The 27,716-nt window shown below is 43.2% G+C and overlaps 1 protein-coding gene across 1 annotated transcript in view; it reads left to right on the forward strand.

Annotated features, from left to right (window-relative positions):
- Chat (choline O-acetyltransferase) overlaps positions 1-27,716 on the forward strand; it is a 57,972-nt gene that overhangs the window by 22,299 nt on the left and 7,957 nt on the right. Inside the window, 6 exon segments of the mRNA XM_074079555.1 lie at positions 16,199-16,368; positions 19,674-19,774; positions 20,614-20,742; positions 22,886-23,008; positions 24,582-24,723; positions 24,878-24,940. Coding sequence (XP_073935656.1) covers positions 16,199-16,368; positions 19,674-19,774; positions 20,614-20,742; positions 22,886-23,008; positions 24,582-24,723; positions 24,878-24,940 — 728 coding nt within the window.

The following is a 27,716-nucleotide window of genomic DNA, read 5'->3' on the forward strand; positions in this document are numbered from 1 at the left end:
CTTTTCTGTAGTTCCTGGTCCCCTTTTCCTATTGGCCTCAGTTGTTTTAAAGTATCTGCTTTAGTTTCTCTGCGTTAAGGGCAACAAATGCTATCTAGTTTTTTAGGTGTCTTACCTATCCTCATATCTCCCTTGTGTGCTCTCGCTTTTATCATTTGCTCAAAGTCCAATCCCCTTGTTGTGTTTGCCCTTGTTCTAATGTCCACATATGAGGGAGAACATACGATTTTTGGTCTTTTGGGCCATGATAACCTCACTCAGAATTATGTTCTCCAATTGCATCCATTTACTAGCGGATGATAACATTTCGTTCTTCTTCATGGCTGCATAAAATTCCATTGTGTATAGATACCACATTTTCTTGATCCATTCGTCAGTGGTGGGGCATCTAGGCTGTTTCCATAACTTGGCTATTTTGAATAGTTCCGCAATAAACATGGGTGTGCAGGTGCCTCTGGAGTAACCTGTGTCACAGTCTTTTGGGTATATCCCCAAGAGTGGTATTGCTGGATCAAATGGTAGATCTGTGTTTAGCTTTTTAAGTAGCCTCCAAATTTTTTTCCAGAGTGGTTGTACTAGTTTACATTCCCACCAACAGTGTAAGAGGGTTCCTTTTTCCCCACATCCTCGCCAACACCTGTTGTTGGTGGTGTTGCTGATGATGGCTATTCTAACAGGGGTGAGGTGGAATCTTAGTGTGGTTTTAATTTGCATTTCCTTTATTGCTAGAGATGGTGAGCATTTTTTCATGTGTTTTCTGGCCATTTGAATTTCTTCTTTTGAGAAAGTTCTGTTTAGTTCACTTGCCCATTTCTTTATTAGTTCATTAGTTTTGGGAGAATTTAGTTTTTTAAGTTCCCTATATATTCTGGTTATCAGTCCTTTGTCTGATGTGTAGCTGGCAAATAATTTCTCCCACTCTGTGGTTGTTCTCTTCAGTTTAGAGACCATTTCTTTTGTTGAGCAGAAGCTTTTTAGTTTTATGAGGTCCCATTTATCCATGCTATCTCTTAGTTGCTGTGCTGCTGGGGTTTCATTGAGAAAGTTCTTACCTATACTTACTAACTCCAGAGTATTTCCTACTCTTTCCTGTATCAACTTTAGAGTTTGTGGTCTGATGTTAAGATCCTTGATCCATTTTGAGTTAATATTGGTATAGGGTGATATACATGGATCTAGTTTCAGTTTTTTGCAGACTGCTAACCAGTTTTCCCAGCAGTTTTTGTTGAAGAAGCTGTCTTTTCTCCATCATATATTTTTAGCTCCTTTGTCAAAGACAAGTTGGTTATAGTTGTGTGGGTTCATATCTGGGTCCTCTATTCTGTTCCACTGGTCTTCATGTCTGTTTTTGTGCCAGTACCATGCTGTTTTTATTGTTACTGCTTTGTAATATAGTTTGAAGTCAGGTATTGTGATACCTCCAGCATTGTTCTTTTGAGTGAGTATTGCCTTGGCTATTCGTGGCCTCTTGTGTTTCCATATAAATTTAACAGTAGATTTTTCAATCTCTTTAATGAATGTCATTGGAATTTTGATGGGAATTGCATTAAACATGTAGATTACTTTTGGGAGTGTGGACATTTTTACTATGTTGATTCTACCAATACATGAGCATGGGAGATCTCTCCACTTTCTTTTTTATTTATTTATTTATTTGTTTGTTTATTTATTTATTTATTTATATTATTTTATTATTCATATGTGCATACAAGGCTTAGGTCATTTCTCCCCCCTGCCCCCACCCCCTCCCTTACCACCCACTCTGCCCCCTCCCTGTCCCCCCACCCCCTCAATACCCAGCAGAAACAATTTTGCCCTTATTTCTAATTTTGTTCTCTCCACTTTCTATAGTCTTCCTCAATCTTTCTTCAGACGTTTATAGTTTTCCTTGTAGAGGTCATTCACATCTTTTGTTAGGTTTACACCTAGGTATTTGATTTTTTTTTGAGGCTACTGTAAATGGAATTGTTTTCGTATATTCTTTCTCAGTTTCTTCATTATTAGTGTATAGAAATGCTAATGATTTTTCTATGTTGATTTTATATCCTGCTATCTTGCTATAGCTATTGATGGCGTCTAGGAGCTTTTGAGTAGAGTTTTTTGGGTCTTTAAGGTATAGGATCATGTCATTTGCAAATAAGGATATTTTGACAGTTTCTTTACCTATTTGTATTCCTTTTATTCCTTCTTCTTGCCTAATTGCTCTGGCTAGGAATTCCAGTACTATGTTGAATAGGAGTGGAGATAGTGGGCATCCTTGTCTAGTTCCTGATTTTAGAGGGAATGGTTTCAGTTTTTCTCCATTAAGTATAATGCTGGCTGTAGGCTTGTCATATATAGCTTTTATAATGTGAGGTACTTTTCTTCTATTCCTAGTTTTCTTAGCGCTTTTATCATGAAATGGTGTTGGATCTTATCGAAGGCTTTTCTGCATCTATTGAGATGATCAAGTGGTTTTTGTCATTGCTTCTGTTAATGTGGTTTATTACGTTTATTGATTTTTGTATGTTGAACCACCCCTGCATTCCTGGGATGAAGCCTACTTGGTCTTGGTGAATGATCTTTTTGATGTGTTGTTGAATTCGGTTTGCCATTATTTTGTTGAGGATTTTTGTATCAATGTTCATTAAGGAGATTGGCCTATAGTTCTCCATTTTGGAGGTGCCTTTGCCTGGTTTTGCGATAAGTGTAACACTGGCTTCATAAAATGTGTTAGGCAGTTTTTCTTCTCTTTCTATTTCATGAAACAGTTAAGGGGGGTTGATATCAGTTCTTTAAAGGTCTGATAGAATTCAGCAGAGAACCCATCAGGTCCTGGACTTTTCTTTTTGGGGAGACTCTTGATTGCTGCTTCAATTTCATTTTGTGTTAGAGATCTATTCAGTTTATTAATATCCTCTTGGTTCAGTTTTGGATGATCATATGTATCTAGAAATCTGTCCATTTCTTTTAGAGTTTCAAATTTATTTGAATATAGGTTCTCAAAGTAGTGTCTGATGATTTCCTGGACTTCCATTGTGTTTGTTGTTATCTCCCCTTTTGCATTCCTGATTCTACTAATTTGGGTTTTTTCTCTCCTCATTTTAGTCAGGTTTGCCAGGGGTCTGTCGATCTTGTTTATTTTTTCAAAGAACCAACTTTTTGTTTCATTAATTCTTTGTATGGTTTTTTTGGTTTCTATTTCATTGATTTCAGCTCTTATTTTTATTATTTCTCTCCTTCTATTTGTTTTGGGATTTGCTTGTTCTTGTTTTTCTAGGAGTTTGGGATGTATCATTAGGTCATTGATTTGGGATCTTTCAGTCTTTTTAATATATGCACTCATGGCTATAAACTTTCCTCTCAGGAATGCCTTAGCTGTGTCCCATAGGTTCCGGTAGGTTGTGTTTTCATTTTCATTGACTTCCAGGAACTTTTTAATTTCCTCTTTTATTTCATCAATGATCCATTGTTCATTAAGCAATGAGTTATTCAGTTTCCAGCAGTTTGCATGTTTTTTGTCTTTACTTTTGTTGTTGAGTTCTAATTTTACTGCATTGTGATCAGATAGTATGCACAGTATAATTTCTATTTTCTTATATTTGCTGAGACTTGCTTTGTGCCCTAGGATATGATCTATTTTGGAGAAGGTTCCATGGGCTGCTGAGAAGAATATAAATTGTGTAGAAGTTGGATGAAATGTTCTGTAAACATCAATTAGGTCCATTTGATCTATTGTATATTTTAGATCTAGGATTTATTTATTGATTTTTTGTTTGGATGACCTATCTATTGATGATAATGGGGTGTTAAAGTCTCCCACAACCACTGTATTGGCGTTTATATATGCATTTAGGTCTTACAGGGTATGTGTGATGAAGTTGGGTGCGTTGACATTGGGTGCATACAGGTTGATAATTATTATTTCCTTTTGGTCTATTTCCCCTTTTATTAGTATGGAATGTCCTTCTTTATCTCGTTTGATCAATGTAGGTTTGAAGTCTACTTTGTCAGAGATAAGTATTGCTACTCCTGCCTGTTTTCAGGGGCCATTGTCTTGGTAAATCTTCTTCCAGACTTTCATCCTAAGCCTATACTTATTTCTGTTGGTGAGATGGGTCTCCTGTAAGCAACAAATTGTTGGATCTTCTTTTTTAATCCATTTCGTCAAGTGGTGCCTTTTGATGGGTGAATTAAGTCCATCTTCCCAAGCCGTCTGGGTGCTGCCATTTGGCAGCGTCGTGGGAACCCTCCTAGTCTCTGTTTAACGTGAAGTGGAGATGCTGTGTGCAGGCTAGAGGTGTGGAGGAGTCAAAGTTTTGCCTCTTCTTGGTGGTTTTCCTGTAAGGTATATCTCTAGCATCTCTCCAAGATTGTACTTTAGGGGGCTCGCTTTCTGCTTCCTCCCTCTAGCTGCCATCTTGGAATCTTGATATAGCATTGTGATTGATGGGATTGGCTCTTATTTTTAGCATAATTCTCTGGAGATTCACTCAAACCATTGCATGTGTAAATAGCCCATTCTTTTATACTGCTGAGTAGAATTCCACTGTGTGATGTACTAGTTTCTTTGACTATTTTCCCATCAAAGGACAGCTGAGTTGTTCGCAGTTTGGGGCCATTACAAACAAAGCTACTCTAGGTATTGATGTACAGGCTTTATGGGAATGTAAGTTTTCTGGGCATTTTTCCAGAAATGAAATTGGTAGGTCACCAATAGTTGAATGTTCAGCTTTTAAAGAAACTGCTAAAATGTTTCCAGAGTGACGGTACCATTTTACGTACCCACCCACAATGTGTGAGTGATTCAGTTTCTCTTTATCCTCTCCAGCATTGGTGCTGTCAAGATGTATATACATACTAGCCATTCTGATAGTTGTGTTGTAGTTTCTCATGGTGGTTTTAATTTGTATTTCAATAATAACTAATGACAGTGAATATTTTTTCATGTGCTAACTTGCTGTGTATCCTCTTTGGTGAAATGTCTTTTACCCATTTTCTAATTGGGTTGTTTAGGGCTTTGATTTGTTCATTACTGTGTGTTCTAAGATTTGTTTATATGTTCTAGACATGAGTCCTTTATTGGAAACATGGTTTGCAAATATTTTCTCCTAGTCCTTAATTTGCTTTACATCTCTTACATTCCAATAAGTGAAGAAATGTAATTTTTGTTGGAGTTCAATTTATCAGTTTTTCTTTTTATGGATCATGCTTTAAACTGTCAGGTCTAAGGAGTCTTAGCTTCAGCTTAGATGCCAAAGCTTTTCTCTTGCATTTTTTTCTGCAAGTTTTGCAATACTACATTGTATGTTTAGGTCAGCAGTCCATTTTGAGTATTTATTTATTTATTTTTGTGTTACTGGGGCTTGAACTCAGGCTCTCACTCTTGCTGGGGAGGTGCTTTACCACCTGAGCCACTCCATCAGTGTTTTTTTGTGTTGGATATCTCCAAGATAGAGTCTCAGGAACTATTTGCCCAGGCTGATCTTGAACTCTTGATCTCTGCCTCATGAGTAGTTAGGATGATAGGCCCAGTCTATTTTCTGTTATAAAGTATGATATTTGTCAAGGTTTTCCTCTTCTTTTACCTACAGATTTCCATTCTTTTCAGCACAGTTTGTTGAAATTGTTGGTCATCCTCCACTGAATGGTCTTTGTGCCTTTTTCAATGTCAGTGGGGCACAATATTTTGAGATTCTCTCTTCTTTTTTTTTTGTGGGACTGGGATTTGAACTCAGGAATTTGTACTTGCAAAGGAGGCACTCTGAGCCACACCTCCAGTCTATTTTGCTCTGGTTATTTTGGAGATGGGGTCTAATGAACTATTTGCCTGGGCTGGCATGGAACCTTGATCCTCCTGATCTCAGCCCCCTGCATAGCTAGGATTATAGATGTGAAACATAGGCACTGGCTGGGGTTCTTTTTTCTGTTCCACAGTCTTGATTATGTAGTTATGCAATTGGTCTTGACTCCTCTAACTAATCTTTCTCAAAATTGTTTTAGCTATTTTATTTCCTTTACCTTTTCACATAGATTTTTAGATAATTCTCTTTATCTATGAAAAGTCCTGCTGGGATTTTGATGGAAACTCTGCTAAAGCCCATGTTTCAACTTGGAAAGGATTAACAACTTCACCATGTTAGGTCTTCCAAAGTGTGGACGTGGTGTGTCTCTCCTTTTACTTACGTGTTCTTTGACTTCTTTCATCCTTGTTTTGTACTTCCAGCATACAAACACCATATATTTTTGTTAGACTTACACTGAAGTATTTAATTTCTTTTGAATGATGGTAATTGGTGCTATATTTTTAACTTTGTATTCCATGTGTTTGTCACTGGTATACAGAAACACAATTGTCTTTTGTAGGCTGATCTTATATCTTAGAACCTTGCTGAATTCACTTATTTGTTCTATAAGATTTTTGGTTGTCTTTACAGATGACTTAGGATGTCCTAAGGATGACTTAGGATAAGCAATCATATCATATAAAGATAGGGACAATTTCACTTCTTTTTTTATGATCTGTAAACCCCTTTTTTCAATTTATGGTACTGGCCAGAACTCCCAGTACAATGTTGAATACTTGTGGTGAGAGTGGCTACTTTGTCTTCTTTCTGATCTTAGAGAGAAAGCATTCAATCTTTTACCTTTAAATGTAAAAGTATATTTATAGCTAACAGTTAGCTATAATTTTTTGTAGCTATTCTTTACCAAGTCAAGGAAGTTCCCTTCTGTTCTTAGTTTCCTAAGAAATTTCATCATGAATGAGCATTGAATTTTGCCAAATGATTTTTCCCTATCAATGAGTATAATAATGTGATTTTTCTTCTTTAGTTTGTTGATATACTGAATACTGAATTTGAATATTGAACTAGCCTTGTGTTCTTGAAATAAGCACAACTTAGACATGGTATATCATTTTTGTACATTGCTTCATCCTATTTGCAAACATATTCAGTGTTTTTGCATCTATATTCATGAAGGACATTGGTCTGTAATTGCTTTCTTTTTTTGTTGTTTTTGTTTTCACGGTACTAGGGTTGAACTCAGGGCTTCAAGTTTGCTAGGTAGGTGCTTGACCACTTGAGCCACACCCCCAGCCCCTGAAGATGCTTTTTTTATGGTTCTCTTATTGATTTTTTTGGTACTGTATTTGTCTTGTTTTAGCATAAGAGTGACACAAGTTTCATAAATTAAATTGGAAGTGTTCCCTTCTCTTATATTTTCTGAAAAAGACTGTAGATGTGGTACTAATTCTTCTTTAAATGCTTGATAGAATTCTTGGTCCTGGAGATATCTTTTTTTAAGTTTTAAACTTACAAATTAAATTTCTTTTCTTTTTTCTTTTTTTCAGTGGTGTTGATCTAACCCATGGCCCAATGAATGCTAAGCAAATGCTATACCACTGACCTATATCCTTAGCCTTACAAATTCAATTTTACTTGTTGTAAGTCTACTCAAATAATCTATTTCATATTCAGTGCATTGTGGGAGTTTATACTTTTCTAAGATTGGCCTAGCTCATCTAAGTTGTCAGATTTATGTGTGGAGAGTTGCTTCACAGTATTTTTTTATTGTATTTTTGATGTCTGCAGAGTCTGCAGTGGTATCACTTACCTCATTCCTGTTATCAATGATTTTCATTCTCTTTCTGTGTGTTTGTCTCCCTCTCTCTTTTTCCAGACTTACTGAGCATTTAGTACTATAAATTTTTCTCATCAATACTTTAGATGTATCTCAAAACTTTTTGATATGATATAATTTAATTTTAATTAATTTCAGTGTATTTAAATTGTTTCCCTTAATACTCCCTTTTTGATTCATGGACTGTTTACAAGGCCGGTATTTAGTTTCCAAATGTTTGGGATGATTCCAGTTATTTTTCCACTACCGATTTCTATTTTGTTTCCATCATAGTCAGATAATGAACACATTTTGAATTATTTCAGTTCTTTCTACTCATTGAAGATTGTTTGGTACACAATGAATATAGCCTCTCTTGGCATATATTTCATGGATTCTTGAGCAGAGTATCTATTCTGCTATCTTTGGGTGGAGATTTCTACAAACGTCAGTTTGATCTTATTGGTTGTTGGTGGTGTTGAATTCTTCTAGGTCCTTGCTGAATTTATGTTTAGCTAATCTATCAATTGTTGACAGGAGGGTATTGAATCTCCAAGTACAGTAGTGGATTTCCCTATTTCTCCTTCTAGTTCTGTTAATTTTTGCTTCACATATCTTGTGATACATTTGATACATATTTATTTAGGATTGCTATGTCTTCCTGAGAGATTTACCCTTTATTTTTGGGAGGATTCATCCTTTATTTTTATGTAACATGCCTTTATGCCTGGTAGTTTTTTTGCTCTGAAATTTATCTGACATTAATATAGTGGTTCCTGTATTCTTTTGATTAATGTTTGCATGATATATCTTTTTCCTTTCTTAAAATAAACCTATATCATTATATTTCATGAGAGTTTCTTGCAGAATGTTTTATACCCTGCCAATATTGTTTTTAATTGGTGAATTTTGATCATTTACATTTAATGTAATATTGATATGTTAAGGCTTATCTCTGCCATTTTATTTCTTGTTTCCTTTGTTTTTGAATACTTTTTTTTCAATTCTTGTTCCCTTGTTTTTGCTTATATGGGGGTTACATGAACATTTTTTAGAATCTTATTTTGATGTGTCTATTGTGTTTTTAATGTTACCTGTTTGTATAGCATTTTCTAGGATTTCTTATAAGTATTACCTTATTTATACACAACTTATAAGAGACTATTGGTGTTGAAATGTAACCAGTTCTAGTGATCTATAGAAAGTTTACTACCTTTTCCATGGTTTTACTCTCCCCGCTTTATAATTACCTTAACATAATTCCTTCATGTAAATTTAGAACCATTTCAGGCATTGCTATAAATTTTGCTCCAACACTGAGTCATAATCTAAAAAAAACTCAAAATGGAAATGAAAATGCATTTGTTCATTGTAGTGACTGCCATGCACCAACCTTCCCCTGCCCAGGCCCTGTTCTGGGCTGGGCAGCCTACTTGGTGGTTGCCCTTTTTCTGGGTCTGTCTTTTTGATGTCCCAGTGTTTCGCTTTTTAAATTACTTCTTTTCTTTTTAGGAATTTCCTATAGATTCTTTTAGGGTAGTCTTATTAGTGATAAATTCTCCCTTTTTTTCTTCCAGTGCTAAGAATGGAACCTAGTACCTTGTACATGCTAGGCAAGAACTCTACCACTGAACTATACCCCATTTGGTTGGTTTTTTTGTTTTTTGTTTTTTTAACATATGAGAATGTTCTAATTTTCTCCTTCACTTCTAAAGGACATGTTGTATAGATACAGTTCTTTCAGATTTCAAAAAATATTAAGCTACTTTCTTCTGGCTTCCATAGTTTCTAATAAGAAACCTGTTATCATTCTAACTGCTTTTCTACTGTAGATAAAAATGTCATTTCTGTCTCACTGCTTTCAATATATGTATTTTTTTGCCTTTGGTTTTCACAAGTTTGGTGTAGATTTCTTTTAATTTGTCCTGGTTGGGGTTAAGTGAGTTTCTTGAATCTTTAAGTTTATGTCTTTGCCAAATATGATTTTTTTTAAGCCATGATTTCTCTGCTCTGCTCTCTTCCTCTCCTCCTTTTGGGAATTTGATGACCTGAATGTTATATTTTTTGTTTGTTTGTTCTTTTATAGTACTGGGCTTTTGAACTCAGGGGTTTGCACTTGCTAAGCAGGCACTCTATCACTTGAGCCACACCTCCAACCAAAATATTAGATCTTTTATGTCACCAATTTCTTAAGCTCTGGTCACTTTTTTCTAGTCTGCTTTTTCTCTGTTGTTCAGGCTGGCCAGGTTCTGTTGTTCCATCTTCAAGTTCACCGATTCTCTTCTCTGCTGAATTCTGCTTTTGGTCCATCCACTGAGCTTTATATGTTTTTCAGTTCTAAATTTTCTATTTGGTTCTTATTTCTGTCTTTTATTTCTGATGATTTCTATTTTTTTGCTGAGACTTTCTTATTTCTCCATTTGTTTTAAATGCTTTCAAAGCTGCATATTGATGTATTTTTATGATCACTAACTTTAAAATATGTGATAAATGATATAATAGTATCATTTCTGTAATCCCAGCGTTGACATCCATAATTTCTTACTGAAGTTGAGATTTTCCAAGCTCCTGGCATGATGTGTGATTTCCTATGGAAGCTTGGATGTATTGTGTTAAGAGACACTGGTCCTTTTTAAACCTACTGCTTCAGCTGGCTCTCTCTACCACTGATGTAGCAGCTGAAGGTAGAAATCCAAGTTCTTTGCTTGAGCTCTATTGATCTCTGAGAGAGGGTGTGTCTTATTACTGCTGGGTAGGGATGGAGTTTCATGCTCCTATGTGGTTTCCTTTGATGCTGTGTGGGAGTCAGTCAGGAGGTCTGATTACCACCCAGGAGAGATGCAAATCCCAGCTTCCATGTGAGACCATGTCTTCTCTGATACTACCAAAGGTCAAAGTGCCTCAGTACCGACAAGTGACAGTAGAAGTCTAAGCTCCCACTTGACCTTAGATGGCAGTGAGTGGTGGAGGATAGGAAATTTGGAGGGTTGTGAGGGAAAGGACAGTTTTCCTATGACATTTGACTGAAGAAAAATGGCTATTATCTAAAAGTTTTATGTCTCGCGAGGCTTCCCCTTTTCTGGTTTTTTGGACAGAGAAAGCAGACTTGTGTTGGGGTTTATTTGTTTGTTTCTATACACATTTGAGATTTTATGCTGCCGACTTTTTCTACTATAAGTCTGAAATATTTTAGGGGAACAAGTGCCCAGTATATTTGTGTGCTAGGCCTGCCATAACAAAATACCACAGACTGGGTGACTTAAACAACAGAAATGTATTTCTCACAGTTCTGGAAGATAGAAATCCAAGATCAAGGTATTGGCAGGGTTGATGTTTCCTGAGGCTTCTCTCCTGGGATGGCTTTCTCACTGAGTCCTCACATGGCCTTCTTTTCCTTTCCTTTTTTCTCTGTGATCACATCCTTGGTCTGTCCTTTATTTATTTATTTTTTTAACACAGAGTCTCACTAAGTAGCCCAATTTGGTTTTGAACTCATGATCCTCCTGCCTTAGCCTCCCAAGTTCTGAGGTTACAGATGTGCACCATCGCCCCACCCAGCTTCTCCCTCTTCTTATAGACATCAGCCCTATTGAACCAGAGCCCCACCCTTATGACTTCATTTAATCTTAATTGACACTTTAAAAGTTCTTTCTCAAAATAAGTCACATGGAGGTGAGGGCTCCAGTATATGAATTTGCTGATGACAACATTCCTGCAAAGATAGGTCCATCACACTTAGAGGACCTGCCACCATGTTGGTTTTTTAGGTTTTGAGGTTGCTGGCTGGTCTTCTTTCCTCCCTCCTTGTTTTAAATGTAATGGCCAGGGATTTCAATGGAAGGAATAGAGAAGAGCCTGCTCCATCTTCCTAGAAGCTCAAGATGCTCCCTCATAAGCTTTTCCAATGAGGTTTTTATAACTCAACTCAAAGAAGTTCTAATATGCAACAGCCAGGTTTCACTGGGCAAGAAATACTTTAGTTGGAATCTCATAGTTTCCAAGAACTGGAACATAGAAAGTACCCAACCAGACCATAGATTAGGAAAGAATATGAGGTGTGTTGTGGCAGATTTACCCCTGAAAAAGAGATATAAGAGCTGGGGAAGAAATTGGCTCAAGTGGAAATGTCAAAATATTACAAACTCTGGGCCTCTGAGAAGGAGTCCAGTCTCCCTGGACTGTGTGAGGGGGAGCAGGCAGCTTGGTACAATCTGACTATGCCAGTTCTCTGGTAGCAGATCAGAGAAGGCAGAGTACCAGAGAAAGCCATACATGTATGTGTGCTTGCACAGGTATGCCTGTAAGGGAGCAGCACCCAAGATTCTGCAGCCCTCCAAAGGCAGAGGTAGTAGGTGTGCATTGTATTTTTGCTCACCTGAGTCAGTCTGTAAGCTTCCAATGTCCAACTGTAGCCACAGGGCTCCCCAAGGCCTCCAGGACTCTGGAGTTTCTGCACCACTGAAGCAATCAGCCCTTGAGTGTGGGCTTGTGTCAGAGCCTTATTACTCAACTCCTACTTCTCACTATTAAGCAGGGACTCCATGAGGAAGATTGATTTACCACATTAAGCGCACCCTGGTGTGTTCTACGAGGATGCCACAAGACAAACAGCTCCCGCCACAAGCCTCCAGTCCACCGCCCTGCATTTCCATTACATTTGGGCTAGAGTCATGGTGGATGAGTTTGGGTGTAGTTCATTTTTTGCCTTACACAATAAACTTGTCAGCATTTGACCAAATAGCACTTGTGTGCAGGGACTTCATTTGCAAGGCCACCTGGCTTCTAGCTCTGCTGTCCTGCTCCCATTTCACTCTGTCTAATGAGCCCGAACTTGGTTCCTGTCGGGTGGCGCTGAGCTGCAGAGCCCTACACAGTTCACACATGATGGCAAGGCCTCAGCCCCTCCTGTAAGATCTTTCTCCCAGCCTGGAAGAGACACTGATGTTGGGAAAGCTGTCCTTTCTTATTGCCAGCCTTTTGTTGCCCAGCTGGGAAGGAATGCGCCAAGACTCTACTCCCACCCAAGCTTGCTCCAGCCTCCAGCAGGCAGACATTCAGGGGGCTTCTTAGGGCTGCAGCCTGCCTACCCACACAATTCTTGGGGCTGTTTATAAGAAGCCCTGGAGAAGGCATTGAGCTCTCTAAGGCACAGCCAATAGAGCCAAGATGTGTATCATTCAAGCTGTCTGTGGCCCTTGACTGGCCTTCTGGCCTCCAGGCCCATGCTTTCCCCATGCTGATGGGTATCCTTGACTTTATTCTGACCATGTCACCTTTGGCCCAAGGTCCTGCAGTGACTCCCTGTTGCTGGAGTCCACTTCTCAGAGCCTGCCACTCACAGCCCTTGATGATCTGCTCCCAACCTGAGCATGGGTATTGGATGCCTTGGACCAAAACCAGCTCCCTCCAGTTACTGAATAATTTTTGCAAATGAGGTCTTGAAATGGCTTAAGGTTTCTCTGCTTCTTATCTATAAATGAGGCACACAGCGATGCCTGTCTCATAGTCATTGATATGTATGCTTAGAACATGCCTGGCATTCAGTAGGTGCTCAGCAAAGGTTGGTTAATACCCTCACATCACTGTGTTATTCAGCTCATGTGAATACTGAAGGCTTTACCCACAAGCTGGAGGCCAAGCTGCTACCCCATAAGCTCCAACTACAGCCTGGGCTGTTCTCAGTCCTCCACATCTGTCCCCCACATCTGTCCCACCTGTCCTGCACCTGTTATCTCCTCCCTCTTACATGCCTCTCCTTCTTCTCTGCTTATCTGAATCTGACCCAGGTCTGGCCAAGGCCTCTCCATTTCTGAAGGGCACTGGCCAGCCTGGGAACCCAAAGGGGCTCACAGCACAGCACACAGTGTGGGGCTGGACACTATGGCCATCTTCAGGGATGCTACCAGAGGACAGAGGGGTAGGGTGGAAGCCCTTGCAGAGAGAAGGAATCCCTACCCTGCTTCCAGCCTCCCCTCCATCTGTACTCCCCACCATTCCATGAGGTTTGATGTGTGGACATAGTGGTTCCTGACCTCAAAGAGGCTGCAGATCTTCCTGTTAGCCACCTGGGCTCCTCCAAGTCCCTCTTTGAGCTGGGTGCACAGATCCCAGACCCACCCAGGACTGGGCTGAGGAAAGCACCCTGAAGTCTGTTACCACCTTTCCTGTGTCCACCTTGTGGCCTCACCCTCAGTGAACCAAGACATGGGAATGGGACCAGGCCAGGGCTCCAGGGGCTGAATGTGAGTTGAACAGCAACAACTGCTGAAAGCATGGGAGCCTGGGGGTGATGGCAGGATCACACCCTGTAAGCAGGAGGTAGTGGGCACACAGAGGGGTGGTATAGCCCTGGGTCCAGGTACTGGGTGAGACCAGTTTGGCAAGCTTCCACATCTGCACTGAGCAGGTTGTAGAGCCTGTATGCTGTAGGCACCAGGAGTCCAGAAGGGCAAGGTTGGCACTGTTACAAGTGTAGATAGCTCTGGGAGAATATTACCAGCACAGCTCTGATAGGCAGAGTAGGAGATGGGCCCCAGACCCAGGAACAGCCAGGGATAATGAGGAGATAGACTGTGCACAGGCATCCAGAGAATGGCTGGAGGTAGGCTGGAGGTTGTGGAGGAGGTCAAGCAGAGCAGGGACAGGGTAAACCATGTTTCCCAGAGTGCCATGTTTAGAAATTTGGATCCCCTTGGTGGGCAGTAAGAGCTATTGCAGGTTGAGTAGGGTGACATGGTCATGTTAGGAAACTTAAGGCACAGCACATTTCCCAAGGCTCCAACTGGCTCTCATTTACCATTAGACCCTCAGCTCATGGCCCAAAGCCTGGATTCTGATCAGATTGAGGCAGGAAATGTGGAAGGCCAGAGACAGCCAGGCCATCATAGGATCTAAAGGCCTCCTGACAATATGAGTCTTCCTAGAGCTTATCCTAAGCAGGAAAGGTGAATGGTTCAGGGGATGGTCCAAGCATGCACTGCCTTTCCAGAATAGGAGGTGTGCTGTGGGTTATCTACTTCCCCAGGGATTTCCAAGAAAGGATGAGTGGAGATGGGAGACTCCTCTCAAGGCTATCTGTGGACAACTCTCATAAATCTAGAGAAATCAACTAAGCAGAGCAGGGACAAGCATAGGTGGCCATGTACCCAGGAGGTATTAAGGAGACCTGAGAGAAGGAATCAGGCAAAGTAGAAGTGAGAGCTCCAGCCATCATACATACCCATGCATGTATGTCTCCAGACAGCAGAATTGGAGGATGGTGAGAAGAAGGGCAAAGAGCACATGCTAGATTATATATATGAGTTCTCTTGGATGTTATCATACAGTGTTTCTCTATCTTGAGATACTTCATAACTCCATCTGCAAAGGAGCCTGGGAAATGTAGTTTTAATAGGAATTCCATGTGCCAATCAAAAAACCAGGGTCCTATAAATAAAGGGAGAAGGGGTGCTGTGTTCTGCAGCTAGTATTCTCAGGGCTGGGGGTGACTTAGCCCCTCTTCCTGTCTCTGTATCCAGCCCCAAATGCAAAATCTCTGGGTGATGTGTGGCCCTCCCCTTGAGGTCTTGGTGCAGCTCCTTGAAATTTTAAGCCAAAATGTTAAACTTTGATTTTGGTGGACTTTTAAATTTGGGTTAGGTGAACTTTAAATAAAAAGATAGGCTTTCTGCCCCCATGCCCAGTGGGGTCACCACAGTAAAGGCTCATATTTAGAGGAAGGGAAACACAGGGCAGCCATGATCAGTCCTGCCTGGCTGGCTTTGGGAACTTCCTTGTGCTTGGTGGGAGAAGTAGCAGGCAGCCCAGCCAGCCAGCTTGGCTCCACAAGCTGGAAGAACCCCTAAGTCCATTGTCCCCTATGGGGTGATCACAAACCTTTGCCTGACTCCTCCATCCAGTGCCTCTGGGGGGACACCCTTTGGGGGCTGTGTGGCTTTGGAAGCCCCCTTTCTGTAGGAGAAGGTCGAGGAGCCTGGGAATCCTTAAAGACTTAGCAGAAGAAGCAATCTGAGGGTTGGGCCTGGGGCTCCCAGGTGACACCTGCACTGCACACCTAGTGACTTTCAGTCTCCTTGTCCAGGTGAGTCCCACATGCCTGGAGCAATCCCAACCAGCTCATCAGCTCAGAGTTGAGCAACCAGGCCTTTTTGTTTGCAGTTCTGACTCTGAACCAATAACTGGGCACAGAGAGGCAGGCAACACTTTTCCTTCGGATTTTCATGTGAAACTGGCCAAGTTTAAAACTTAATGATGAATGTATATGTTCGAAAATCATAGTTGAGGACAAACAAGCATGCCTATGCACAGGTGTGGCTCAGGGGTGCCAGGGAGAAGGTGCCAGCTGATGAAGGAGTTGGGGTCTCCCCTGCAGGATGCTGGCCTGAAGTTCTGAGCATCCTCCTCACCCTGACAGGCAGAATCAATGGCCCACACACTCGGGGCAGAACTGCCTGCCACCGGAGGGCAGAACTCTTGCGGAGACCACTGGGGTAGGACAGAGGTTCAGGACAGTCTAGCTGATGGCGCTGTGTGGGGCTCTGTGAGGCCACAGGCCTGGGCAGAACAGGTGCTGAGGTTGTGCTTGGTTGTCTCACAGACTCCACCAACCGGGACTCCCTGGACATGATCGAGCGCTGCATCTGTCTGGTGTGCCTGGATGCCCCTGGCGGCGGGGATCTCAGCGACACCAGCAGGGCATTGCAGCTTCTCCATGGTGGAGGCTGCAGCAAGAACGGGGCAAACCGCTGGTATGATAAGTCCCTGCAGGTAAGCGTCATGTCCCGCCCTCCCCTCCCCAGTGATCTGCCCTGCAAAAGCACAGTCATACACAGAGCTGGCCACCAGTGCATCTACTGTCCTGTGCCACCTTGGCTGCTGGATCAGATGGGGCTGGAGTGGCTGAAGACACCCAAGACATGCTATTTTTTTTATTATTCATTTATTCACATGTGCATACATTGTTTGGGTCATTTCTCCCCCCTGCTCCCCTCTCCCCCACCCTCTCCTCTCCTCCCCCCCTCGCTTCCAGGCAGAACCTGTTCTGCCCTTATCTCCAATTTTGTTGAAGAAAAGACATAAGCATAATAAGGAAGACAAAGCGTTTTTGCTAGTTGAGTTAAGGATAGCTATATTGAGAGATTCCAAGCATTGCTTTCATGTACACATGCATTACAACCCATGTTGATTCGTCTCTACCTGACCTTTACACTGGTTCCTGATCCCCTTCTCATGTTGACCTCTGTCGCTTTAAGGTTTCTGTATTAGTTCCTCTGGAGTGGGGACATCAAACGCTTTCATGTTTTGGGTTCTCTACCTATTCCTATATCTCCCGTATGTGCTCTCCCCTTGTCATGTGATCCAAGTCCAACCACATTGCTGCATTTGCCCTAGATCTAAATTCTGCATATGAGGGAAAACATATGATTTTTGGTCTTCTGAGCCTGGCTGACCTTGCTCAGAATGATGTTCTCCAGTTCCATCCATTTACCTGCAAATAATAAGATTTCATTCTTCTTCATGGCTTAGCAAAATTCCACTGTGTACAAGTACCACATTTTCTTGATCCATTTGTCAGTAGTGGGACATCTTGGCTGTTTCCATAACTTGGCTATTGTGAATAGTGCTGCAATAAACATGGGTGTGCAGGTGCCTCTGGAGTAACCTGTGTCGCATTCTTTTGGGTATATCCCCAAGAGTGGGATTGCTGGGTCATATGGCAAGTCTATGTTTAGATTTTTAAGAAGCCTCCAAATTTTTTTCCAGAGTGGTTGTACTAGCTTGCATTCCCACCAGCAGTGTAAGAGGGTTCCTTTTTCCCCACATCCTCGCCAACACCTGTTGTTGGTGGTGTTTTTTATGATGGCTATTCTAACAGGGGTGAGGTGGAATCTTAGTGTGGTTTTGATTTGCATTCCCTTTATGGATAGAGATGGTGAGCATTTTTTCATGTGTTTTTTGGCCATTTGAATTTCTCAAGACATGCTATTGGTGCCACCTCTGGACTGGCTAGGGCTCTTCTCAGAAACAAGTATCTGAGCTGCAGCCTGTGCAGGAACCTCTGGGCCATCTCATGTCACACATCATAAGGTGGGGGCTTGGCAGGGTCAGAGAGAGCTGCAGTTCTTCCCAGCCAGCCCCCAGCACATTTAGCAGGAACTGGTGTGTTGCCTGCTAGGTCACTTTTTCTGAATGTTCACCATCTGGCCTGGCCGTTTCAATACACTGTCCTTAATTCCTGAGAAGCAGGGCAGCCCAGAATTGCTGCAAAAGTAAAGTCTTAAAAGGAAATTAAATAATTCAAATTTTTCCATTCACATATTAATCTAGAAACATCATGACCACTATGTTGGCCTACAGAAAAAAACTCACACAGATGGGGTCTTGCCATTCATTCCTGGTCCTCCAGCCTTTCTTCCACCAACATGTCAGTCCCCAATCTGATCTTGTGTATTTTTAAAGCTTCCACACTCTCACAACAGCCTTATAAAAGGGCGGGCAAAGCATCTCTCTATTTTGGCTTGCCTTAGCGCACCTTGGTGAGCGTTTCAAGGTACCATCTCATTTCCTCTCTCTCTGTCCCTGCCTTTGGCAGGTGATCCTTTTTAATGGCTTGTGTATCGATTCTGTTACTCCCAGTGAGCTCTCTCACTGCCGTGCTGGCTGTTTAGCCTCCTCAGGGTGCTAATGGCTGGCAATCTTTCACAGTGCAGCTGTGGGAATGACATGATATAATGGGTGCACAGGATGCAGAACATAGGAAGTCTTTGGAGAAGATTTAAAAGATACTGTTTTCCCTCTTCCTATTACTGACAGGGATAGAAAGGCACTAACATTGGGAGAGGGCATAGCCTCCCCTTCCTGCCTGCTCTGGGTGTGTCTCATGTGCTAGTCTCCAGGCTCCTTTCATAAGCATGACAGAAAATTAGGTGCCAAGAATTTCAAAGAGGCTCCATGACAGGTCTCAGCACAGAAAGACTGGGGATGCTGGGGAGGAGAAAGAAGGACCAGCACAGAAGCTCTGTGGGTAGTTCATTTTTTTACTTGCTGGTTTGCTGAATGACAATAAGATCCCAGCATCTAGCCGCCAGTAAGAGAGACTGCAGTCCCCCTGGACCAGGTTTTAGTAAAGACCTGGAGAGCTCGATCATTTGTTAGCTCATTTGTTTGTTCACTGATGGATGGGAGACCAGCATCTCTGTGTGTGATAAGCTCCAGGCATCCCCTCTTTATGTGGGTTCTAAACCTTGTCCTTCTCATTCTTTTCTTCCAGTACTTTTGTGCCCAGAATCTATTCCTTTTCCAATTCAGCTAAATATAGTCTTTGTAAAGTCATTTTTAAAAAGTCATAAGTAATCTTTATGTGTCTGTTGATCCTTCACGTACATTCTCCCCACTCCTCATCTCTATCCTGTGAGCTGGGCCTCACTGTGCCCTTTTTAAATGACAGCAAACTGCAGAGTCAAAAGGTCTTGTGGAAGCTCTCCCAGCTGTGTGGTAGCACAGCAGAGCTGGGATCCAGCAGCAGTCAATGGATCATCTTCCGTACCCTTTCCTGCCAACGGGCTTTTATTTTTCCCTAGGAACCTGCGTGCCATCCAAATCAGATCAGTATCTTGAATTCACTCATCTGACACAATTACCCAGCATCTGCTTCGGGGGTGGACACTACTCTAGATCCTGGAAATAAAATCAACGGTGGCCAAAACAAACAGGAACCATTTGGGTCACAGCACTGCAGGATAGTGTCTGTGACACATGGTTAGAGGAAATGGGGCTGAGAGGAGTGGAAGGAGCCTGCCTGTCCCCAAGAACAACATGCCCAGGCTTGTGTGAGCTCACTTAGAATGCCTGGCTTGCTTCAGCCATGGAACCTGGAGGAGGTTGTCCAGTTAGTAGTGCCTTGAGACTCAGATTATCAGACCACTGAAGTCACCCGCAGCCTTCTTTTCAGAAAATAATGTGCCTTGGGGGAGAGATGCCCTGAGAGGTGTGGGGGGGTGGCAACCTGGGGCCCAGGGGCTGGTTTGGAACGCTGACTCCAGGATCAGCTCCCCTTCCTCTTCCCGTTGCAGTTCGTGGTGGGCCGCGATGGCACGTGTGGCGTGGTGTGTGAGCACTCCCCATTTGATGGCATCGTCCTGGTGCAGTGCACAGAGCACCTGCTCAGGCACATGTGAGTCTGGCGCAGGGCAGAGGAAGACCACCCAGGGCTGCCATGCCAAACAAGGAAAAATTGGGGTGGCCACCGGTGGGGGGGGCGGTTAGTCTGGAAAATGGCTTAGTAGAAGAAGAATTTGGAGAGTAGCTTGAATGCAGCTTCACAGGTCACAGATGGAAGGCACAAACTGGGAAAGAGGTTTAGAACCATCAGGAAAAGAAAGGCATGGCAAGGAATTCTCAGGAACATCTGCTTTGATTGGGGAAACCCAGATCAATATTCATTATTGGCTCTGGGTCAGGGCTGGGTGGCTGACGGCCTAGCACAGAGGCAGGTCTCTGAGCCACTCATGTGCCAGGCTGGGTCCTCCACAGCCTCTGAGCTGACGGGACTAAGGGGTTCTCTGTCCTTTGAACACACTACATTCTTTCTTCCTTCACATTTTTGTTCATTCTCTTCTAGCATCTTCTCCCTGCGTATAGGATCTCAATGTCGTTCACAAAACTCTGCAGGGTCACTTACACCAAACCACTTCTTGTAGACAGAACAGCACAGCTTGCAGCTGCCTTCTCTCCCAGTCTTATATAAGTGTTATCGGTGAAACACTGTGACAAATGAAAACAAATAATGTACTTGGGAGTCAGGTGGAACTGAATGAAATCTGGCTCTGCTACTTACTGATGTGGGTGGCCTCGGTTTATTCATCTACACAGTGATTTGGGGGTGCAGCTCAGACCCCCTGAAGCTCTGGGCTGCACATACCAGCAGCTAGATGATTGCAGAGGGCAGAGAAGCAATGCTGCCTACAGCCCTCAGGTCCAGGCCCTCAGGAGGTCGCCTCTCTGTGCCTACAGGATGAAGAGCGGCAAGAAGCTGGTGCGAGCTGACTCTGTCAGTGAGCTTCCTGCCCCCAGGAGGCTGAGGTGGAAATGCTCTCCGGAAATTCAAGGCCACCTGGCCTCCTCAGCAGAAAAACTTCAACGGTGAGGTGATCAGTCCTCTGGGTGATCTTCCAAGGGCCACCTGCATCTCTTACCCCCAGCTGCTGAGGCACCCTGGAAGTTTCCAAAGCCCCTGGCAGCTCTGCTCTTCTCAGAGCTCTGCCCACCCCACCCCTCATGGAAATACAGTCAAACCAAGGGCGAGTTGTAGCTCTCAGGAGTAACCTTGCTTAAGTTCCTGTCATTTCCATAAAATGCAAAATGGAGCTATTTTCTTTCTGCAGGTTTCACCTGATTGAGCACAGTCAAGGCCAGGAAACCATTCCCTGCTCTGGGGGAGTAATAAACAACTGGTTTGAATAGGTCATTTGAATCCAAGCTATTTCAGTTTGCCTGAGTTTACACTGCAACTTGATAAGCAGGGCTTTTTCTCCAGGAGAGGGGCTGGTTCAGGCCCTAATGGACCCAGGCAGGGAGGCCTGGGAGGGCTGGAAGCCCTTCTGGGTGGGCCAGGGGCAGGGTCAGGGTCAGCAGCAATGTGTGGTGGGAGCCACGGGCTGGCAACCAGAGCAGGACGGTCATTGTTCATTCCCTCATTCGGTAAGTGAGTATGAATGCATTCATTCATTTACTCAAGCATGGATCAAATGTGCAGAACTCTAGTGTGTGCCAGACCTGTGGTAAGTCTTTGGGAACACAGATATTGATGTTCCATAGAGTACTTTAGTGGAGGAAGCAGAGCCCAGGTAAAAGAAGTGCCCAAACTCAAGCCAGGCATACAGACCTGAATCCAGAAATGGGGGCTGAACTCTGCCGAGGCAGTGAGGTAGGGATGTGCAGAGGTGTGCCTTGAAGGATGAATAGCAGTTTGGAGTATAGGTAGATAAGGAAGAGGCAGAAAAGCAGCTTGTTCAAGCCTGTACAGATTCATAAAGTGAGAGGATGGCCAGAGTTAGGGCACAAAAGGGAAGTTGGGACCTTATTGTGCAGGAGGAGGAGCTGTGGGGTGAGCAGCCCATGGCAGGGGGTGGGGTCTGAGTGGGCAGAGCCTGGGAGGTTTCCAAGTTGCTGTTACAACAGTCTGACAAAAGGCAGGACTGATGGGCAAGTTCCCAAGTGTCCTAGGCTCTTCTGAGTCTCTGTGGGTCCTGGCACCTGGCATGGCCCCCTGAGTGCTGAGCTCATGTCAGGGAGGGGGAATATTTCAAGGAGGGGCAGACAGGGCACCTGGAGATCCCAGGAGAAGATGTGAGTGAGAGCAGATCCTCTCTCCCCCTTCCAGAGCTCTGTGCTCACACGTGGCTAGGAACAGACAGAGGGACCTTGTTGGTGTTGCTCCCATGGGCAGCCTAGACCCCAGACCTATAATGAAAGAGTAGACCAGTCAATATGGAGGTGGCCAGGACTCAAGAGTCTCCTGTAAACACAGAGAAGTTTCCTGTTACTCTGACAGTGACAAAGACTCAGGCACGTCATGGAGGCCCAGCAGAACCTTCTGAATCAGATGGGTTTTCAGTTACTGATAAAGTCCCAAATGAGCAGCCCTTGGTGGGTAACCATGACAAGAAGCCAGGCCCCATGCCCTTGTGCCCATAGCATAGCACTGATGAGTCTTGGTGAAGAGGTGCTTGGGCAGTCAGCTGAGAAATGCTAGGCTGGCCAAGAATCCACAGGGACACCTGACATACCTCACGGGGCACAATGAATGGCTCCTTTCAGGCCTACTTTGTGGGCAGAGGGCAGGCAGCTAGGACTCTGTGGGCAGTGCTTGCCCTGCCCATGCAAATGTCTCTCATTCCTATTGCCTCTCCCACCTCCCTGCTGCAGCCAGACCCACTTCCCCCTTCCCCTTAGAGCAGGGCCACCCCCTGCCAGAGTTCGCCTTCTGCTCAGAGGTCCTGCATACCTTCTGCCACATCTCTAACACCCCAAGGTATTCCCAGAGGACAGAGAGTGAGTCATTACCTTCCCAAGCACTAGGACATGCACCAGGCTTAGAAACTTGGGTGGCCTCGGCAGCGTGTGTTGGTTTTTTTTTGTTTTTTTTTTTTTTGGTGGTAGTGGGGTTTGATCTCAGGGCTTTGCACTTGCTAGACAGGTGCTCTACCACTTGAGCCATGGCTCCAGCCCACATGTATGTTCTATTTTTCACATAATTAAAGCATTTATTCTTTTTCTTCTATAGAATTGTAAAGAATCTGGACTTCACTGTTTATAAGTTTGACCACTATGGGAAAACATTCATTAAGAAGCAGAAATGCAGCCCTGATGCCTTCATCCAGGTGACCCTCCAGCTGGCCTTCTACAGGTGAGCAAAAGCAGGATGAACCTGTGCCCCTGTGGGCTTCCTGCCAAGATGTTTTAGATCCTAGAAGCATCCTGGAGATATGCCTGGCTTTTTGGGGGTCCAGCAGTCCAGTAGATGACCAAAGCAAACTGTACAGACAAGATATTACAGGAATTGGATTTTGAGTACAGCTCAAACCTCAGGAAGAGTGTCACAGTCAAGGAACCAGAGCCATGATCCTGGGCTCTGGAGCACAGAGCTAAGGAGAGCCAGGTGGGCAAGGAGGACCGTGAGGTATGAAGGTTACTATTCATCCTGGTTTTATCCAGCCCAGCTGAGCCCATGTAGCTGCAACTGCTCCTCCCCAGTCTTCCTAACCTTGGTCAGGACCTAGAACCAGTGGGCCTCTAGTTGGTCCAGACCGAGATTTGGATCTATCCTTGATTTCATCCCTTCCCTATCTCTCACTCCCATACCTCCATGCCAGTTGTCCTCCAAATGTCTTACAATTCTGCCCTCCCCCCACCACCATCAGTACCTCCCAAGTCACTGTCATCCCTAGCTCAGCCAACTGCAGCATGTGCCCCAAGGCTCTCTGCTCCCACGGTTGCTCCTATAACACTGTCTTCATGAACGTTGAAATATGCAAATCAGACTGTATTGCCTACTATCAATGCCTCCTACCATGCTTGAGACCCTCCCACAAACTCTCTGCCCTCCCTCCAAGTCATTGCCCTGGCTGTGCCTCTCCCCTCCCATTCCACTCACCTCCAGCCCAGATACTACCCTTCAGAGGCCTGTGTGGACCACCTTGCCTAGTTCATGGGCCAAGACTTTCTGTGTGACTCTGGGCTGTCACTGTCCCTGCTGAGCTCTGTGTCTTTTTTCCTCCCTCACTCTCAATACCAGGAACTTTACTGACTGATGAAAAAGGGAGTGGGCCAGACAGGTGCACAAGTCTAGGGATGCTCACCTGATTCTCATGCATAAGGAGCATGAGCTCTGCCAAGGTGGCCAGGATGCCAAAACCATCATAGAGATGCCGAACACACCTCTGATCTGGGTCACATGAATGGCCTCTTCCAACCAACTCCATGAAGACAGGAGAGGCACAGCCACATTGCCCACAGGCGTGGGTGCCCTAGAACAGTGGGCCAGGGCAGCAGTTCACACTCACCACCTCTGAGATCCCTCCCTGCTTCAGACAGAGGTCATGGCTCAATCAGTTTACAGAATTCCCTCAAGGGTGTGAATGATTAATTGCGCAATTATCCCATTCTTGGCTATTAATCAAACACTCATTGAGTCTCAGAAAACTCCAGGTTTTTCAACAGATTGGAAACAAAGTCACTTCTTTATATCAACACAGTGTCCCCAATATATAAAACTGTGTACATGGCTCTTCATATTAGAGACCCCCCAACATTCATCTCTGGGAGTTCTCCTTCCGAATTCCATTAACATTAAAATGAAATACTACACCAAGTCAAGTCAGAACTGTAAAAATAAAGCCTGCTGAGGCTATTTTTCTTCCAGCATTTTTGAGCCCCTGAGAATAAATTAACATCCACCATTCAACCTTTATCTTACGCAGGCTCCACCGGAGACTAGTTCCCACCTATGAGAGTGCTTCCATTCGCCGATTCGAGGAGGGGCGGGTGGACAACATCAGATCAGCCACTCCAGAGGCCCTGGCTTTTGTGAGAGCCATGATTGACCATAAGTCTGTCATACCAGTAAGTCACACTCCATCCTGAGGAAAAACAAGGAGACCTGTGAAGCCACTGTGGACTGCCTGTCCTCTGGGCTCCAGGTCACCAGCTTCTTTGGGTGTTTGCCATTGAACAGCCTCTTAATGTCCTGTACACCAACCCTCTGTTCTGTCAACAGGATTCCAAGAAGGTGCAGCTCCTGAAGGCAGCCATCCTAGCCCAGACCGAGTACACAGTCATGGTGAGTGATGATGCCTTGGGCAAGCAAACGAGTATGGCCAGAGCTGCAAGAGTTGAGGCCACAGCACAAGACCCTATGTGAACAGCCCAGCCTCAATCAGTTTTACAGAATTCCCTCAAGGGTGTGAATGACTCAGCAAGGCCACCTCCCTCTCAAAGCTTCCTTTTTTTTTTTTTATTTTTAGAACTTAGGTAATGCGCTATTCCTGCTTCTTTCACTGAATTCACAAGAGTATAATGAGTGGTATTTGAAATAACCAAAATGATAATAACAGGATATAGACTATGTCATACCTTACAGTTTATATGAGAGAAGTCAAATAGGAGAGAATACAGCTGCAGCCTGGAGTGGTACGCATGCCCCTTGCACAATTGCAGGGGAGGCAGTATTCATCCTACCTGGGCTGATTTTGCCTCTTGTCGTCTGTGTATTTATTTATTTATGAGTGGAACATTCATAGTGCAATCATTAATTGTACAATCAAAATTATAAGGGGAATTTTTCTCTAGTTTAAGGAAATAATTTATTTTCAGGCACTGCAATGCCATCATTTGCATATAAACAATGGAGAATAAGCATTGCTTGAACTAGTGATCAATATATTAATTTCAAATCATGCTAAAATAGTCTTTGAAGGATTATGTAATTTATAAAAATGGATTGACCAAATTTCATTCTATATACTTAAAAGCAAGTACAATGTATTTCTGGATTTTGGAACTAGTCAGTAAAGACTTTCCTTTAACTAGGTCCCTAGTTCATCTGTATAATTATGTGTTTGTTCTATTTGGGGACAATTAAGCACTATATTAGTCAGTTTCCCATTACTGTAACAAAATACTGGAGAAAATCAATTTTGAATTAGAAAAGTTTATTTTGGCTCAAACTTTCAATAGTTTCAATCCATGGTGAGTTGGCCCCATTGTTTTTAGGCCTGTAGTGAGGCAATATATCGTGACAAGGATCCCATGGTGGAGCAAAAACATTGACCTCATGTCAGGGGAGCAAAAGAGGGAGAAGAAGAGAAGCAGCTAGGATCCTACAATCTCCTTCAAGGGCACACCTCAAATGACTGGAAGACCTCCTGAAAAGTCCCACCTCTTAATGTTTCCAACCTCTCAATTGTGCCAAGCTGGGTACTAAACCTTTAACACATGAACTTTTGGGGGAACATTTCAAATCCAAACTATAGCAAGTACCCTATCTCCTATTCAAGGATTTTTGTTTATTTGTTCTTCTGCTTTATCCAGCAGGGTGCTAGGTGCTGGGAAACAAAAACTGACATCCATTATCCCTGTCCTTGGGGAATTCAGCATGCAGTTGAGGGAGAGGTCTTTCAAAGTCAAGTCTGATCCCATGTGAAAAGAGCCCTTGGGAAGTAACAGAGACCATGGAGGAGTAGCTCTTTCCTCTGCTTGGGAAAGCCAAGATTTCCCAGAGGAAGTAGTGCTCAGTTTGAGACTTGAGAATAAAAAGGGAAGATGGTCCAAGAAGGGAGCAGCATGTGTAAATGCAAATAATCTCAAGAGAGTAAGACACACCTGAAGAAACAATTAGCTCAATGTATGCAGTTTGCAAAGGAAAGAGGAGTAGGAGATGTTGCATTTCCTGTGATAAAGCTTACTCCAGTGTGGGCGGAGAAGAAGGATTGCTGAGGGTGGTGCTTGCCAAGAGGAAGTTATAGAACATTCAAGGAGAACTGCAGTTGGGCAGGGGTGAGAAGTTGAAAGGAAGTCATGAACTTCTGATTCAACATGGCAGGCTGGATACAAATGTTTACTGTCACTCACTCTGAACCTTTCCAACATAAAAGTCTAGGATTTTTTTAAGCTATAAATAGGGCAATAAGGCAAAGAGAATGAGAAAGAAGATGCTGCTGCTATAACAGAATACCTGAGACTGGATAATTTATAAAGAACAGAGATTTGTTTCTCACAGTTCTGGAGGCTAAAAGTCCAAGATCAAAGGGTCAGCAGGTGAGGTTGCTGCTCTCTGCTTCCAAGATGGTGTCTGTTGCTTCATTCTGTGGAGGGGAGGAACACTGTGCTTTCACATGGCAGGAAGTAAAAAGGAAAGAGGGCTGAAGTTTCTTTTAGAAAAGCCTTCAAGAGGAAGGAGCCTTCATGGCCCCTTAAAGGCATCTTAACACTGTCACACTGGCCAGTAAGTTTCAAGATTTGAATTTTACAAATGAGAATTCTATAAATAAGAACATGAAACTCTAAAAATATTTTTCGGGAAATGAAAACTCCTTGGAGAATATGTTAGCAAAAAGTCAGTGGAAAGATTGAGAAATAAGGTGAGAGATCTCCCCTCAATACCAAGCAAACAGATGAAGACCAGGAGAGAGAGGAAGCTTTGTCCCAAAGGACAATATTCTAGATAGTACTTGTTCAGAAAAAGGGGGACACACCACCAACAAAATAATTCAAGAAAATTCCCTAGAACTGAAGAACATGAGTTTCTACATTGAGAGAATTCACCAAATACCTTTTATTAATACCAAGGAATATCACAATACTAAAAATAAAGAAAAGGTCTTAAAATCTCACAGAGAAAATAAACCAAATACAAATATCAGAATGAAGATATTATTGACCTCTTAATAGCGTCATAGGAAGGTGAAAGATAGAAGGGACGATGCCTTCAGATTCTGAGAGAAAACAATCTGCAACCCACACTCCATACCCAGCTAAACTCTCATTGAGTTTGAAGGTAGCATAAAAACAATTTTAGACAGATGAGGTCTTGCAATTTTTACTTATTTAGCATTGTT

The sequence above is a fragment of the Castor canadensis genome, chromosome 7 (assembly GCF_047511655.1).
Source record: "Castor canadensis chromosome 7, mCasCan1.hap1v2, whole genome shotgun sequence".
Lineage (NCBI taxonomy): Eukaryota > Metazoa > Chordata > Mammalia > Rodentia > Castoridae > Castor > Castor canadensis.